The sequence below is a fragment of the Morus notabilis genome, unplaced genomic scaffold (genome assembly GCF_000414095.1).
Source record: "Morus notabilis unplaced genomic scaffold, ASM41409v2 Scaffold205, whole genome shotgun sequence".
Taxonomy (NCBI): Eukaryota; Viridiplantae; Streptophyta; class Magnoliopsida; order Rosales; family Moraceae; genus Morus; species Morus notabilis.
The window spans coordinates 432,714-448,562 of NW_010363285.1; the positions used below are offsets into that span (position 1 = coordinate 432,714).

At 34.6% G+C, this 15,849-nt stretch overlaps 2 protein-coding genes across 6 annotated transcripts; both read right to left on the bottom strand.

Moving 5' to 3' along the window:
* Positions 1–3,183: 3,183 nt before the first annotated feature.
* LOC21407253 (probable low-specificity L-threonine aldolase 1) lies at positions 3,184–8,659 on the bottom strand. Of its 5 annotated transcripts, none has more exons than XM_024169373.1 (13): positions 8,429–8,659; positions 8,124–8,214; positions 7,400–7,458; positions 6,995–7,084; positions 6,100–6,547; positions 5,219–5,330; positions 4,590–4,640; positions 4,351–4,422; positions 4,116–4,248; positions 3,945–4,003; positions 3,678–3,778; positions 3,474–3,540; positions 3,184–3,368 (listed from the first exon to the last, which is right to left on the bottom strand). In XM_024169373.1, the coding sequence occupies exons 5-13, from the start codon at positions 6,540–6,542 to the stop codon at positions 3,330–3,332; spliced, it is 1,077 nt and encodes a 358-aa protein (XP_024025141.1). In that variant the 5' UTR covers positions 6,543–6,547; positions 6,995–7,084; positions 7,400–7,458; positions 8,124–8,214; positions 8,429–8,659; the 3' UTR covers positions 3,184–3,329. The 5 variants fall into 5 exon arrangements, with proteins under 5 accessions (XP_024025141.1, XP_024025140.1, XP_024025139.1 ...); XM_024169372.1 differs by having other exon boundaries at positions 7,770–8,214; XM_024169371.1 differs by lacking the exon at positions 8,124–8,214.
* A 1,422-nt stretch (positions 8,660–10,081) lies between these two features.
* LOC21407254 (cell division cycle 5-like protein) lies at positions 10,082–14,861 on the bottom strand. The gene is made up of 4 exons (XM_010103932.2): positions 14,449–14,861; positions 12,072–13,793; positions 11,628–11,909; positions 10,082–11,132 (listed from the first exon to the last, which is right to left on the bottom strand). Exons 1-4 carry the CDS (start codon positions 14,623–14,625, stop codon positions 10,413–10,415), a joined length of 2,901 nt encoding a protein of 966 aa, XP_010102234.1. The 5' UTR covers positions 14,626–14,861; the 3' UTR covers positions 10,082–10,412.
* Positions 14,862–15,849: the final 988 nt, after the last annotated feature.

The following is a 15,849-nucleotide window of genomic DNA, read 5'->3' on the forward strand; positions in this document are numbered from 1 at the left end:
GTATCCGTATGTGTCCTCATTTTCTTGTATTTATTTCACTGCCAAGGTCGTTAGTTTAGGTTTATCGATTAGACAACAGCCATTACTATTATGGATATCAAAATCATATGCGTAATCTAAGGGAGATTCTTGATGTCCACTTACCAACAAATACTGCTATATGGTTATGTATATTCATGATGACTATTTTCAAACTAAAAGAGAATGTTATGCCTATGTTTAAACAAGATTACAACCTCAACACAAAACTTGGACAACTATATATATGGTTAATTCCCCTACTATTTTCCCTTGTACTAAGGATAAAATATAATCATATGGTATGGTGCAGAAAATATTCACCTACTACTAAGTTTGGTTCATCATATCACATTAAAATTATTAAAAAAAAACAGCAGATTTAATAACATTTAAGTGAAAACTTAACTGATTAAAACTGCGTAGTGCCAATAAATATTTTTTGTTTACCTATTATTCATTTAATAATTAACCCAAACCCTTTGTTTGATGGTGTAGTTCTATACATATGTTAAAAAAATTATGATAGAATTAATATGAAAAAAGAGCTGACTACTTACTAGTAACGGTTTTTTATATATGATCCATTTGATTCTAATGAGATCTTATTAGATGTGCATGCTTATTGATTTGTCATAATCTGAAAGTCGAGTACCAATACTTATTCCCTATCACGAAATCGCCCCATCATAATATTCACCGCCCGCTGTTGGGTGCATTTGAAACTCAGTATAAAAAAACTCGTTAATGTCTTTTCTTCTATGTTTGAGAGATGAGAAAACAAAAAATAAAAAACGACTAAGTCATTTTTCATTTTTCTCTAATTTTACACTAAACCAAAAAATTATTTTAATTTCTGTTTTTTTTTTTATCTTTAATTGTGCAAAACATTGTTTTAGAATCATTTTTATTTTTTCTTTCTCGAAAAATGTGAAAAACAAAAACATGAATAATTCCAAACACACAATTGTATCGCAATATACTCCGAGAGACCCACTTAGTAGGGGTGGCAATTCGTGTCATGTGTCGTGTTTTAATAATTTTTTTTTAAATTTGCAGTCAACCCGTGACACGAAATTTTTTAAAAACCGTAACATGAACATGACACGACCACTTTACGGGTTGATACGACACAAAAATGACCCGTGACACGAAATTAACCTGTGAACCTGAAATTGACACAAAAATTGTATACTTTTATTTAGTTTTTTACATATTAAAAATAACTTAAAATTCATAACACATTAAAAATACAATAACATTCATTGAAATTAAACAAATAATAGTATAACATTTTGAGTATAATTATCATGATATCACAAGTTCATAATAAAATAAAAAATATCTAATGAAAAATATATGTATTTTTTAGTTTTTTACGAGTTTCGTGTCGTGTTCGGGTTAGACGGGACTATCGAAATTAACATGTGTTTTTCGTGTCAATTTCAGATCGATCTAATTCTGACCCAAACCCATGAAATTCGTGTCATTCTTAAATCGTGTTGTCGTATCGTAACCCATATTACCAATCCTACCACTTGCTATGACCTCGTTCATTTCACCGATTTGAGTTTTCAATTTCTATAGTAAAAAGTTCTCAAAAAATGTCACATCTAACTTTTTCTGTTACAGTAAATTTTTTTAAAAAAAATATCACATATCAACTTGAAAATTTAAATCCGCGAAAAACGACGCCTATATATATTTTGACATGAACAATATATCTTATATCTATCTATGGGCGGTGATCTCCTCATTTCTTATAATTGATGTCCAAATCAATCTTTTTGAATTTTCAAATCTGAAAAGAACACTTTAATAGCTGTAATTTTCTTCCTCTTTTTGCTTTTACTTGTGGTAATAGCATTAGGGTCTATAAGTCTATAAGTATATGATCTATGACGTGCTCAATAATGATAATGATTGAGTTTTATTCTAATCATAATTTAAAGTTGGTAATAATTTTATTATAATGTTTTTTAATAAGAAATTTAAATTTCTAATTTCTAATTATTTTTTTCTTTTAAATTTATGAGTGTATTTGAAATTAATTTTAAAATAATTTTTTTTTTATGAAATTAGAAATGAAAACATTTTTAAACAGAAATCGTTTTTAAAAATACATTTGATAATTTTATTAAGAGATTATTTTCAATTTAAGAAAAAATTAAAACTCCGTTAAGGTATATAATTTTTACCTACCTGCAAAAAAAAAAAAAGACATCTGTCCAAAAAAATAAAAATAAAAAATAAAAAATAACTTTAAATCGTTTTTATTTTCTAAATAATTTTACACTAAACTAAAAAATAGAATTATTTTCGGTTTTCTTACTTTTTTTTTTTTTTCCTCCAAGCACGTTCTCTTCCTCAATCTCATTTTTTTATCTTAAAAAATGTGAAAAATAAAAGCAGAATTAGTTCCAAAAGCGCTGTATAAATTAAACGGACCACTAGTATATATAAAGCCACTAGCCCATGCAAGTGCAACCCGACCTAAACTATGTGAAAATCCAGGTTACTTTTATGAGACCAATTACAACAAATATTGGACTACGTATCCATAGCTCCCAAGATGTTCACATCCATCACGCTACTAAAGAAAGTGTTGACCAATAACTGTTACTTTGTGCGACTCTTTTCTGAAATTTTGAAATTTCCGGTTTGTAGACTCGGGAGAGAGAGAGTGTTGACCAATAATTGTTACTTTGCGTGATTCTTTTCTGAAATTTCCGGGAATTTTTATAAGAGTAAGTAATAAAAAAGTTTAATGTGATTCAAATTTATGTGAAAAATAGACTACGCTGGAGCTTTTTAAAATCTTAAGGACGTTTAGTTGGAGGATTTAAATTATGTGATTCGAATCATTTTTGATTTACGTGTATTTTTTGTGAGAGAAAATACTGCAGCAAACCACGAATCATGATTCGAATCAGGGAACGAATCTATCTACCAAACATCCATGGTTGACTCATTTCATACTAAGAGTGTTAATAACCTAAATTTTTATAAGAGCAAATATCGTAATATAAAAAATTGAACTGTGGTTCAAATTTATGAAAAGAACGGGTCACGCCAGAAGGCTTGAGCTTTTTTAAATCTTAATGGTCGACTCATTTCATACTGAGAGTGTTAATAACCTAAATAATGATTATAGTAATGCAACAATGCCAAACTCAAACAAGTATAAGTTTACTTAAAGAGTCTTACAAGATTGAATTATTGTTGATGACTTTTAAGCATCTATACTTTAAAGAAACAGATCAATACGCCACCCCCCTGTGGAATGAGAGAGGCAGTTCTGCTTCTGTCAACTAGTTGCCATTTTCAACACTCACTCCATTCAAAGCATTCTGCAACATTTATGTCCCATAACCCAAAAAAAAAAAACACAAAAGAGTTAGTGCAAAGTGAAACAGTGAGCATTAGGAGATAATCAAGTGTGACATGTTGATCACCTGAAAGCAAGATAAGGTGAACTTCACATCATCGTATGAAATTTGGTGGTGCAGAACAATTCTTATTCTGAAAATACCAAAAGTAGCAGCATCAGCTTGAGTTCTATTGCTACTCAACTCGTCAAATTTCAACATTAATTAAGCTAGAAAAAACATGTGTGTGTGTATGATATGTACGTGTGTTTAATATAACTGATAACAGACCTTGATGAGCTCTCTTTCATCACTACTATACCATGTTCTTCCAAGTTCTTGCACAGCTTTTCTGCAGTCATTTTGGAGCCTTCTTCTATGTCTATGAATATCTGGTCATATATGCATAATAAAAAAAGGTAATAAACATTCGAACTATACAATAATTCAACAAATTATGCAATTCTTGGGATGATAAAATCGAAACCGGAAAATCGAAACACATACACACACACATATACATGCCCGTATTTGAAACTTGGTAACCAAGGTACTCACAATGTTGGTCTCCACTGAGGCAACATCTACAAACAGTCCTTTGATTTTATGCAGTCCATCTGAACTCACCGGCAAATTCAAAAGTACAACTTGGTAAAGTGAGAACAACAAAGATGTGAAGAAAAGCTCAAAGATAAAGGTAAGGACTGATTACTAAGGCAGGGGGGATACCTGCTAAGAACTTGGCGTTCTTGTGATCAGCTTCGAGTTTCCCGACATTCTCTTGCACAGCAACAAAAGCTGCAGCACAAAGGACACCGACCTGTCTCATCCCACCACCTAGAGTTTTCCTGAGCCTTCTAGCCTAAGAAGCAAGCATCCAATAACAACCAAAGTATTTAGAGAAAGGGAAGAAGATTAAGCTTCTCTTTAGTCCTACTTCTATGCAAAAGCTTTTCTGTTTTACCTTCTTGATAAAGCTTTCCGAACCAACGATAACAGTTCCAACCGGAGCTCCCAGTCCTTTTGACAGACATACCTGGGTTCACAAATTTGTAAAGACAGAGTTAGTACTGCAACACTATATATCGATACACGAATCACAAAGTGAAACAAGGAACTAAAACAAGTTTCATCAGGGAATATGTAAAGACGATGCATATCCAAATAAATGAAGATAGAAAGAAGGCATTTTGGCAATCATACCGAAACTGAATCTGCTGCTTGCACAAGCCTACTAACAGGGACACCAAGCGCCTGTAAAACTAGTCCTTTTGAATTAGAGACTGAAATGATGAAATTCTTTCACAGCATTTCATATTTAGATGAAAAGAAAATGCAAGAAAACTACTCTAGAAATAACAAGAAACGGTATTAGAAATGGCAATGAACCACAAGATCTCCAACTCCATAAATACTTGCCCAGACAGAGATGTTGTATTATTATAGATATCATGGATAAAAACAATGTTTGGATCTGTGATATTAAAAAAAAATGTGCCATTTAAATCTAGAGATACTATAAATAAATACTCGAAGGTAATGGTGCATTGATTCATTAATCCTTGTCTTCAAAATTCACACCACAAGTTTCAGTTCACATCATTCATACTCACTATGAACATTCAGTTTCTTTGGATTACTAACTCAAACAATAACACAATTAGCATGTTGGGAAATATTTTCTGGATTTTTAAAGGGCTAATAAGAGACAACTCAAGGCCTAAGTTCATCATGTCCTCAGTCATGACCTCAATACAGGTTGTTGAGTGTACCAAAAGAGAAGTATAATTTGAACATTTTCATAATTAAAGAATCAAAGAAATTTTACTCACAACTGCTGCATTGAAAATGCGGGCCCCATCAATGTGAAGCTTCAAACCATGCTTTTTAGCTATCTCTCCCACTTTATCTGTATATTCTACAGACAAAACCCTACCACCAGTGCTGCATTTGTAAATGACACCACTCAGATTCTCTTGAGAAACTAAAGACATCAAAGAGTAATGGATCCATGGCAAAAGAATGAGAATGTATAAGTTGGCTTATATTGGTTCCCGGTTCCTGAAGATTCCGAAATAAAGAATTTGCAACAATGACAATTCACCATCTAAGCACAGAAATTGCTAAATACCTATAGAACTGTCTTTTAATTGGATGTAGAACAAATCCTTGTAAATATATTTGACTCGGGAAGATTGAAGGTTTTAACGTATATACAGACCGAAAATCTCCAATTGTGGTTTAGTTCTTATTAGACCACAAAAGAACACCAACAATTTAATTTTTTTTTTTAAAAAATCATGCAAAGTCCTTGAAGGTTATTCAGTGAAGGTAGCAGCCAGTATCAACCCCACATGCAAGCGAAAGGCAGTGATAGCAAAGTTATTACCAACATGGCATTATATCAATTGTCAAAAGAAAAAAAAAAAAAAAAAAAAAAAAAAAAAAGGGAAAAAAAAAAAAAAAAAAAGGGGTAAAAAAAAAAAAAAAAAAAAAAAAAAAAAAAAAAAAAAGGGTTAACAATAAAATACAAAACGAGCTCCATTTTCTCCAGTTCCAACAAAACAAGCAAAATATATAATAACCAAACCTTGGGAATTCCACCAATCGGCATATAGTGTAGAATATAATGTAATTAACAAAGTGATTAGCATCTCATATCCCAACAGAATCCAAAAGCCTTTGTGTTGATTAATATAAACAAAATACTTACTTTCCATGCGTATTTTCCAAGCAGATTAGCCTTGTAGTGGGGTACACAAGCTCTCCTTTGGGATCTCTAATGGCTGATACAATTGAATCAATATCCATAGTCCCATCAGGATTGTTCTTCACAGGTCTGGGATGTACACCTCCAATGGTTGCAATCCCTCCATTCTCATAAATGTGAATGTGGGAATTGTCTCCAAGAATTACTTCACTTCCCCTAATGTCACAATGAACAAGCACACTAATGAGGTTGCCCATTGTGCCTGAGGGAACAAAGAGTGCTGCTTCTTTGCCCGCGATCGCCGCCATTTCTTTCTCTAAGCGAAACGCGGTCGGGTCGTTGCCTAAGACATCGTCGTCCACTTCAGCAGCAGCCATGGCAGCTCTCATTGTTTCTGTTGGTTTGGTCACTGTGTCTGACCGGAGATCCACTCTTCTTGTCACCATTTTCACTGAGAAAGAAAATTTCCCAATTAGGCAAAGCTGTAAAATATTTGATATGGTGTATTTCCTAAAGGTGATACTTATATTAAACGTGTAATAGTGATATATCTCTTGGTGCTTACACAAGTGTTTCTCTGCAACCATTTTTGGGTGTAATCCACCGAAACCAAGATGTTGAATTTGTTGTTCAAAGAAATAGAATTGTAGAGCAAAAAGGAATATAATCAGAGTTCTTTGTGAGAAGGGAAAAATAAGAACAAATTCACGGGGAAATTGTGACGGTCAAAAACAAAACCTTTTAAGGAGTAAGGACTTGGTAATTAGTAACTGTTTCCTTGCCTGAGTACACTTCATACGTGTCAACTTGTCTTGAACTATTCTCAAGGAAAATTGACTCAAAGCTTATATAAAATCGACATGGAAAATGAGAGAGAGAGAGAGGTAGGTATTATTACCAGGAAATCTCCTCTGCTTTGCAGCCGAACAGAATTTTCAAAAAATCAAAATTCGGAACCTTTTAACAGCAGTAATTGCCTGGTTACTCGCTGCATAAAAGTTGGAAAAAAAAAATGAAGAAACCTTCAGCACAAACATGCAAATTAAAATTCGCTAGAATTATATACAAATCCCAGAAAAGTACTTAACAAAATTCAAAAGAAACTATCAACAAAAAGAGAAGAACTTCAATAATAGACTAGCATGAAAAACTATACTGCAGCTTAACCACCAAAAACAACTTAAAAATCTTATAATTGTATATTAATATAACAACTTATAAACACTTTCCACATCAAAATCCCAATAATTATTGCCCAAGAGAAATTGAAAAAACGAAAAAACCTAAAAAAATAAAACCACACCTTTACGTCAAGTATCCTACTTTAGCTCTCGAGTGACAAAAAGGAGGCTCCAAAAATGCCTGGAAACAAGAACCCACAAGTTATTATTGATCAAGAAAATTCCAAACAAACAAAAAAAGCCAACCAAAAGCCACCAAGAAGGTAAAATAAAACATAAATCATACTCTTTTTTTTTTTTTTTGCAAATTATGTGTAAAGAGCCTATGTTGGCCACTTTGTAGTTCATGCAGTGGTCAACAAAAAGGGCAGGGAATCACAGGAAAAAGCCAAAAATTTAATGAAGCAGTAATGAAGTGGTATCATTCAACATAATACGACAACTTATTAAACTTTTGTGCATGCAAATTGCAATTAATCTTTGCCCACTCACCAGCACACCAGTCTCTCAGTCTTCTCAACCGCTCATTTTTTGTCTTCTTTTTCCCCCCTCTTTTTATATAATTTTGTATTGACAAATCATTTTAATGAGCAGTCAATGCACCTAATGTCTGTATTATGTGTGTCTTTTTTGTTTAGACAGATATTAGAGTATGAATATTCTGGTGATTCTACTTTTTATCATTTTGTACAATCAGCCCTTTTTTTTGTTTTTTTTGCTCTTTTTCTTTTCAAGGGATCCAAGGTGGTCCAGATTAAAGTTTTTGTTTCTCTTCAACGCAAAGATGACTTTTCCTTTTCTGAAATTGATGGCGGCTTTCACATATTCATGTCCTAAGAAAATTACGTTTTGGGTTCCCATTTGTTTCGGACATACTAAAAGCTGAAGTTGCGTGGTTGTAGGGAAGCCTTTAAATCATCATCACTCTAGAATGCTCCTACAACCAAACATATATGCATACGTAACATATTTATATGTGCACATACATATTTCACAGAAAACAAAATATTAAAACATGAACATATATACATACATAACATATATATATATATATATATATATGTCATATGTGCGTGTGTGTGTATACATACATACATATTTCACAGAAAACAACATATCGATCATTTGGAGTGACAAAGTGAAAGCCATACCTGTGGGGTGATGTTGCTGATGAGTTAAAATCAGAAGGGTCTACAAACGACAGAAGAATTAAGAGAGGGAAGAGTTAGAGGATGAGTAGAGGAAGGGGGTTCTTATGGGAGGCTCAAATACAGATAAATAGTGGGCATGAATGACGCATGAACTTATCCAGCAACAAGAAAAAAGTTCATTTCATTTGTGCCGTGTGCTTAGTTGGAATTGTGATCTGCTGGGAAACTTATTAATATTTTCAACTTTTGTGCTTTTTGTGGGACGTCGATATCCTTTTAACCTTTTAGCTTTTGACACGTAAGAGACACGACACGATTACAGAAAGTGGTCACTGGAACCTGTCTATATGGATTGAAAATTTGCTCGGGGCACCAGCATACTAAGCAGAAAAAAAGGAAAAAAAGGAAAAAAAGGAGATTTTTTTTTTTTTTTCTTTCCAACGGTGAATCTGATATTGTAAAAATTCAGTCTGTCTAAGATCTCTCTTGCTCTAGTAATATTGTAGGATTTAGATAGGAGATTACAGATTTAATCTCGTATTATATAAAAAAAAAATCATATTTAATTAATCTGTGATGATTAACACCATTAGTAGCTTACAACATTTTCCTTATAAGCTAAAGCTATCTCATTTGCAAACGTATTTTTTCTTTTTATTTGGAAAAGGAGAAGCCATCATAGGGTACCCAAAAAAAAATTTATGGTAAAATTGAAGCATATTATGTTAAAAATAAATATTATAATTCATTAAATGAATGAGAATTTAATGGAATGTCACATTCTAGAATTATATTAAAAATTCTTTTTTTTTTGTCTTACAGAATTTCTCCGGTGTTCTCAAGAGTGTTTCATACTTTTTTATTATTAGATCTAATTAAAATCACACTAAATTAAAAAAATATACAGAACATACAGATTTTGACACAAATCTAAAGGCTGAAAAACAAAAAAATACCGATATTTTCAAAAAGGGAGGAATACCAGAAAAAGTCTCTTTTGTTATGAATAGTAACTGTCAACCTCATTCAGAATTACTATACAAGTCAGCCAAAATTACTGTTCATGTCACAATCTTACTGTGTACATAATAACCTTAAATAATAAGTACTATATAAATAGTAACTAAAAATAGTAAATTGTATGTAAATAATAATTGTGAATAGTGCTAAAAAATTTTATAAATAGAACTCTAAAACTCTATTTTATATACCTTCACAAGATTGACGAAACTCTCTCTTTAATTTCTCTTTTCTTAGTTTTCTTAACACCCCTTTCTTATTCTACTCAAGTTTCTTCTTTTTTGTTCAAGATCCACAAAACAAAAAACTGATGACCATAAAAGTTTTCCCCACGTAACAAAATATGCAGGAAACAAAGACACATCACGTCAATTATGAAAATCTAATACAAGTTGCGACCATATTCGTACAAATTTGACGATCGAGAAAAACGTTTATCGGAGATAAATTAATGAGAAGCACAAACGAAATTGAATATCGGTTTGAATATTTGACCAAAGAAACAACCAAGAATTGGCGTATTGTGGTAGAAAATGAGGGAGTAGAAAAGGCGATTAATTATATTATATAAAATCCTCAAGAAAGAGATGTAATAGGATTTCCTCAATCTAATAACAATTTTCACCGGACAGATGACCAGATAAAGATGAAAGTTTTTATCTTGGGTGGTTCTCAGTATCAGAACAGAACTAAACATCATATAGCATTTTCACGTCCCTTTCAACCAAAAGCATGGATTTCAAAATTTTTTAGAACACCAACAGTCCTGAACATCGACACTATTCATCAGCTGTCGACCAGTTAACGTTCAGAACTGTTGAAACTTTCAGTACAATAATCTTCAAGCAAACAGCGGCCCGTCGCTTGCTTTCTTTCCTGTCCGAATCAGACACTGATCCATCACTTGATTTCGCATCGACATTCAACAAATGAGGATTCCCATTGATTACCTCTTCAAGAGAATTTATATCTCCACTGCGCCGCCAGAAACCTCCCTAGCATCTCCATCAACAGCTGTTTCTTGCATAGTGCTTTCCTTCTCGCTAAAATTTGGCTGATTCTTAACATGGTGATCCTCCTTGGCTAAGTCATTGGTGGTTGTGTTGTCATTAGCCAACCCATTGACGGAGTCTTGAGCAATGTTGTTTTCCCCTGCATCCGTCTGTAATGGAGGATCCTCTCCTGCGACATCTGGCTTGGGGAGTTGATCATCGGGGACTTTAAAACCATTGCCCTCATGTTCTTGCGCGGAATCCATCTGCTGATAAGCAGTTTCATTATGAGATTGATCAATGGGCATAGAACTTCCAAGCTCATCTGAGGCGGTAGTTATCTCCGGGTTCTCTGTGCTCTGTAGAGCAGGTTGATTTGCGGAAGATTCCAACAGCTCAGGCTCATGCTTGTTTGCTGCAATTTCTTCTTGCCTTTGTGCTTGCTCTCTGTAGTTATCCATTAGGCGGCGTGTCGTTTCCAGCTTTGTCAAGAGATCTCCGTACCGCTTTTGTAAAATTCGCTCAAGCTCCTTTTGCTTCTGAACTTCCTCCCAGATGTTATTTATCCGATGCGATGCTGCCAATTGCTCTTGCTTTTGTAATGCTTGGAAACACTCAAGTTCCTTTGCAGCAGTGTCCATCTGCTTGAAGGTCTCCTCGATTTGTGGCCAAAGACTCTTCTTAGCGCGCAGCTACACAATCAAAATGAAACACAAGATTAGAATCGATGCCTTTTCCCCCTTGTGTTTTTGTAAACAGCTGTACTGGGGATCTATAACATTGCGCTGGATAAAGACGATTTAAAGAGTGAACCTCATTTAATTAGCAAAACCGGAAAAACGTGTATTAACCTTTTTTTTTTTGGCTAAACTGGAAAAACTTATATTAACTGGCAACCCTAATCTGTTAAGCCGGACTCCGAAAACAGACCAGCAAACTTGGGGGGACTGCATTTAAAACACACTAGGATAACAGTTCAAGACTCGTCCATGATTCCATAGTAGTTGGTTTTTCTTTCTTTCTTCCTTTTTTTTTTTCCAAACTAATCCAAGCTCAAAACTTAAATGTTGGTCTTATGCAGAAGTGGATATTGCTCATGGATGTCCTTCAAACCCTAAGCTACTACGGCATCAATTGCAAATGATGCCAGAAATAAGATCCAGAAGCAGTTCTAGAGATCAACATACCTCGTAACCATCTGTGAGAATTTTAGCCTTCTTTTCAAGGTTTGCTGCCTTCTTAATATCATCTTCCACATTCTTTCTCGCATGCTCAAACTCATTCTGCAAGGCAGCAAGTTTCTCCATGTTTCCAGCAACGCTTGATAACCCATACGCATTACGAGTAGGAAAGTACATGAGATCATTCAGACACGTTTTGTGTGCTTCAACAAACTCATCAAGGTCTTCATTTTCATGTCCCATTGCTACACGAAGATACTGAGCCTCTTCTTTTATCAAATTATCAGCCTGATACGAAAAATAAATTATCATCAAAACCAGTAGCTGACTATCGCAATGGAACTTTTAAGATAAAGCCAAAATTAATTCTTCATGCTTAAAAAAAAAAAAGGAAAGAGCAGCAGAACATGACTAGAGAAGCCGCAACAAAGCACAAGAACATAAACATACCTCTTTGATCTCATCTTCTTCAAAATCTTCAATATCAGGGATAGGAGCAGCAGATCCATTTGCAGAGCGTTTAGCACTTTTCTTTTTCTCCTTACTCACCTTTTCATTGAGTGGATACTTAGCATTATCATGCTCTAGCAAGGAAAGAAGCTCCTTTCTTATCATTTCATCAGCCTGTTCGATTAATGTAGGTGGCACAAAGGAACTCTTGTCTCCATCAGCTCTCATCAAGGAATTTTTAATCAACTCCAAAGAAGCAACAGGAGGTCTAGGAAGCTCTCTCTGGAGTACTTTTGATCTTTTCCTGAGTAATGCTTGTTGCCGTGCTTCCTCATCAGCCTTTTCTCTAGCTATTCTGTCAGACATATCTTCTTCAATATTTTCTTCTGGTTCTTCATTATCTTCTGGAACAGGCTGCATGACTATCTGATACTCATTCTTTGGTTGGGGTAGAGTGCTCAAATTTGAACGTAAGTTCCTTCTCAAGTCAGCTTGTCTTCGTTGCTCAAGTCTTGCACTGTCATGAATCTCAATATCCTCATTGATACGAAGCTCGTCTCTGATTGGAGTACCCTTGGGGGTCAGACCAAAAGAATAGCCGTCCCGTGATGGGGTCATGCCAATTCTAGGGGTAAGACCTGCTGCTCCAGGTGTCGCAGATGGAGTCAGCATTGGATTTGGTGTTTGCATCTCCCTTTTCTTAGGGGTGACCCCAGAAAAATCTGAAGGATGCAACTCTGGATTTTCTCCACCTAATAAGGGTGTTTGAGACTCCCTCAACCTGGCCAGGTTTTCTGCTTCCATCATGATGGCGTCACCCTTACCAGAAGGTGTTCTTTGTGGAGTTCGTAAAGGGGTCATTCCTTGGTGGGGTGTCTGAGCATAATTTGCAAGAAGAGCACGTGTCGCGCCACTCCCAACTGTGAGTTCCTCACTACCAGCAAGATCACTAGCATAACCAATCTTTGCAATTTCTTCCAATTCCTGGTCTGAAATTTGGGGAGCAGGAAGCATCAACTTTGATCTCTTCCTAACTGTCTCGGGATCATTCAATTTGTTAGCTTGCAATATCGCTGATGGAGCATCCTGCCTTTGTGCAATTTTATTCTTTGCAATATCTTGTTTTCTCAATTGTGCCTCCATGTCAACCCTTCTCTTGCCTTCAAGTTCCTCAATGGTGGTTGGGAACAGTGGCTGTTCAACAACTCTGTCTTCATCAGTAACATCAAAAAAGCCTGGAGGAGGCTTCTTTTCGAAAGGAATTTCTGCATTATAGTCGATTCCCTTTCTTTTCCTCTTCCGCTGCCTAGTGTCAATCCCAGCAGCTTTTAGTTCTCTCCTTTTCTGTAAAGAAGCAAGCCTCCTTGCTTCTTCAAGCTGTTTCTCTCGGGCCTTCCTTTTTGCCTTCTTACCCCTTGTGTTAGCTAACCGAGCTCGTGCCTCTGAAAGCATTTCCTTCTCGTCCTCATCCATATCAACAGGATCTGGCCGTGCAGGCTTTGATTCAGGGTTTGGGTCAATCTCTCCAGGCTTCAATTTCCGTGGGTCGTCACCCGGTTCATAGTTCTCATCCTTAACACAAGCTGCATCAAGAAGCTTCTCATACCGCTCAAGGCACTGCGACGGAGTACGGCCAACAATTGGGGCAATCGTTCTCCACTGAGTTGGCATGAGCTTTGCAAGATGAAGCAGTTTCTCATCTTCTTCCCTGGTCCACTCAGTCTACAGATAGATTCAAAGGTATAAAATCATCAGTCCACATATACCCAAATAAAGAAAGTCGTGAAGTGATTTTCTATAGCATAGAAAGAGACAGAAAATTAGGATGACAATGGCACATTGAATGGAAATATAGAAAGTAATTACTTCTCGAAAAATGCTCAGAACAACAAAATAATAAGTACTTCATTGGGTTTCAATTTTCATAAGAGACTATATAAGAAAGAATCTATCTTGTCCTCTAACATTTGTATTCATCTCAAATTCTCTAAACATATAGAAAAATAACTTTTCAACTTGTCGAGTACAAATGACTATAAACAAAAAAAGAACCCAGAAAAAGAACATAAAACTCCACAATTGACTCATCTCGAGTCTCTGCCCTACAATTATGTATTGACAAGATACAAACCTATACAACCGTTTGAAACAAATCTAAATTCCACAAAACATACGGAAAAAAAAAACAAAAAAAAAACAAAAGAACATGAAAAGGACAAAAGCATTGGCCCCAATACATGCTGGTAGCTAAATTTAATAGGGTAAAAGACACAAGAAAAATAAGCATAAACAAAATTCAACTTTCAAGCATTAATTTTTTATTTCCGAGTAAGCAAGCTAAATTATTGAGTAAAGAAAGAGGAGATTGGGGAAATACCTTCTTGATGGAAGGGTCGAGCCACTCGTACCAGCGAGCCTTACACTGCTTGGCGGATTTGCGAACGAGAAGAGAAGAGATTCGAGCCCACTGGTTTTTGCCATACTTCATAACCGCCGCCTTGAGGATCTCATCCTCCGTGTTCTTCCACACACCACCTTTTATCATAATCCTCATCTTCGCTTCTCTTTCTGATTCGCCTGCTAATTATCCAGATATTTGAAGAGAAGAAGAAGAGGAAGAAGAAGAAGACGAAGAAAAGGACAACTTTCTATGTGCAGAGAGAAAACCCTAGCTCTCCGATAGATAGAGTTACGAGCTTGAGGACGATCAGTTAAACCCTAGCTCTCTCTCTCCTCCTCTGTTGTCGCTCGCTTTCTCTCTCTACACACACAGCTTCTACTTTCACTGCGTCTAGATTTGGATTTTTTGGGTTTTTCACTTCTCCTATCCCCCTCCTCTATCGGCTTTATGATTGAATAATAATAATTTATTACTATATAATAATTTTTTTTAGAACGACACGTCGTAATACCCTTTAACGGAAGGGAAATTTCACGCACAAACGACAACAAAATTTTATGAAAAAACCGAGAAATTAGTAAAGTCACGGTTTTAGTTCTGTTATTGGCTTAAAATTTAGTATATGACATATTTACTTAAAAGATTGAGAAATGGGTGCGGAGAATGGGGGTGAGATTGATAGGCCTCATTAAAATTTAAGATGAGTGAAATTAGCACTCTCATTCACTTTTAAAATTAAGATTCTCATTTCTAATATTAACATTAAATTATTATTATATCTTTATTTTACTTATAAATATAAAATTTAAAAAATAATAATTACAACGTATGTTCATTAATTTGTCTATTATTATAATATTAATCTAATTATTGATAACTTTAATATAATAAATATGTACGTTATTTTATTTAATAAATTAATAATACATTTTAATTTTTTAACACTATTTTATATTTTGAATAATTGTATAATTTATATTTATTATTATATTACCCTTTTAATTTTTTTTAACAAATTGATATACGGAGGGAGAAGGTGATGATTGAAATTTTATTATGTTTATAAAAATTATATATTTTTATATTCCTTCATGTACGAGCATTTTTCTCCATCTTCTTAGCAAAAAGATTAGATGGGATGGATACGACAATTGGCAACGTCTGAAAAACGACATCTCGTTTATAATTAAACGACAATGAACTTCAAGCTACAAACGACGTAATTTTTCAGTCGTTTAAATAATTGAATTAAAAACATAAATGACATGAGGATATCAAATAGAACGTCATGTCGTTTACTGAAGCAAGAAAGCAAATTTGTACCGGAAGAAACGGCACGTCGTTTCGTACACTTGAATGAAACGCTCAACTTCAAAC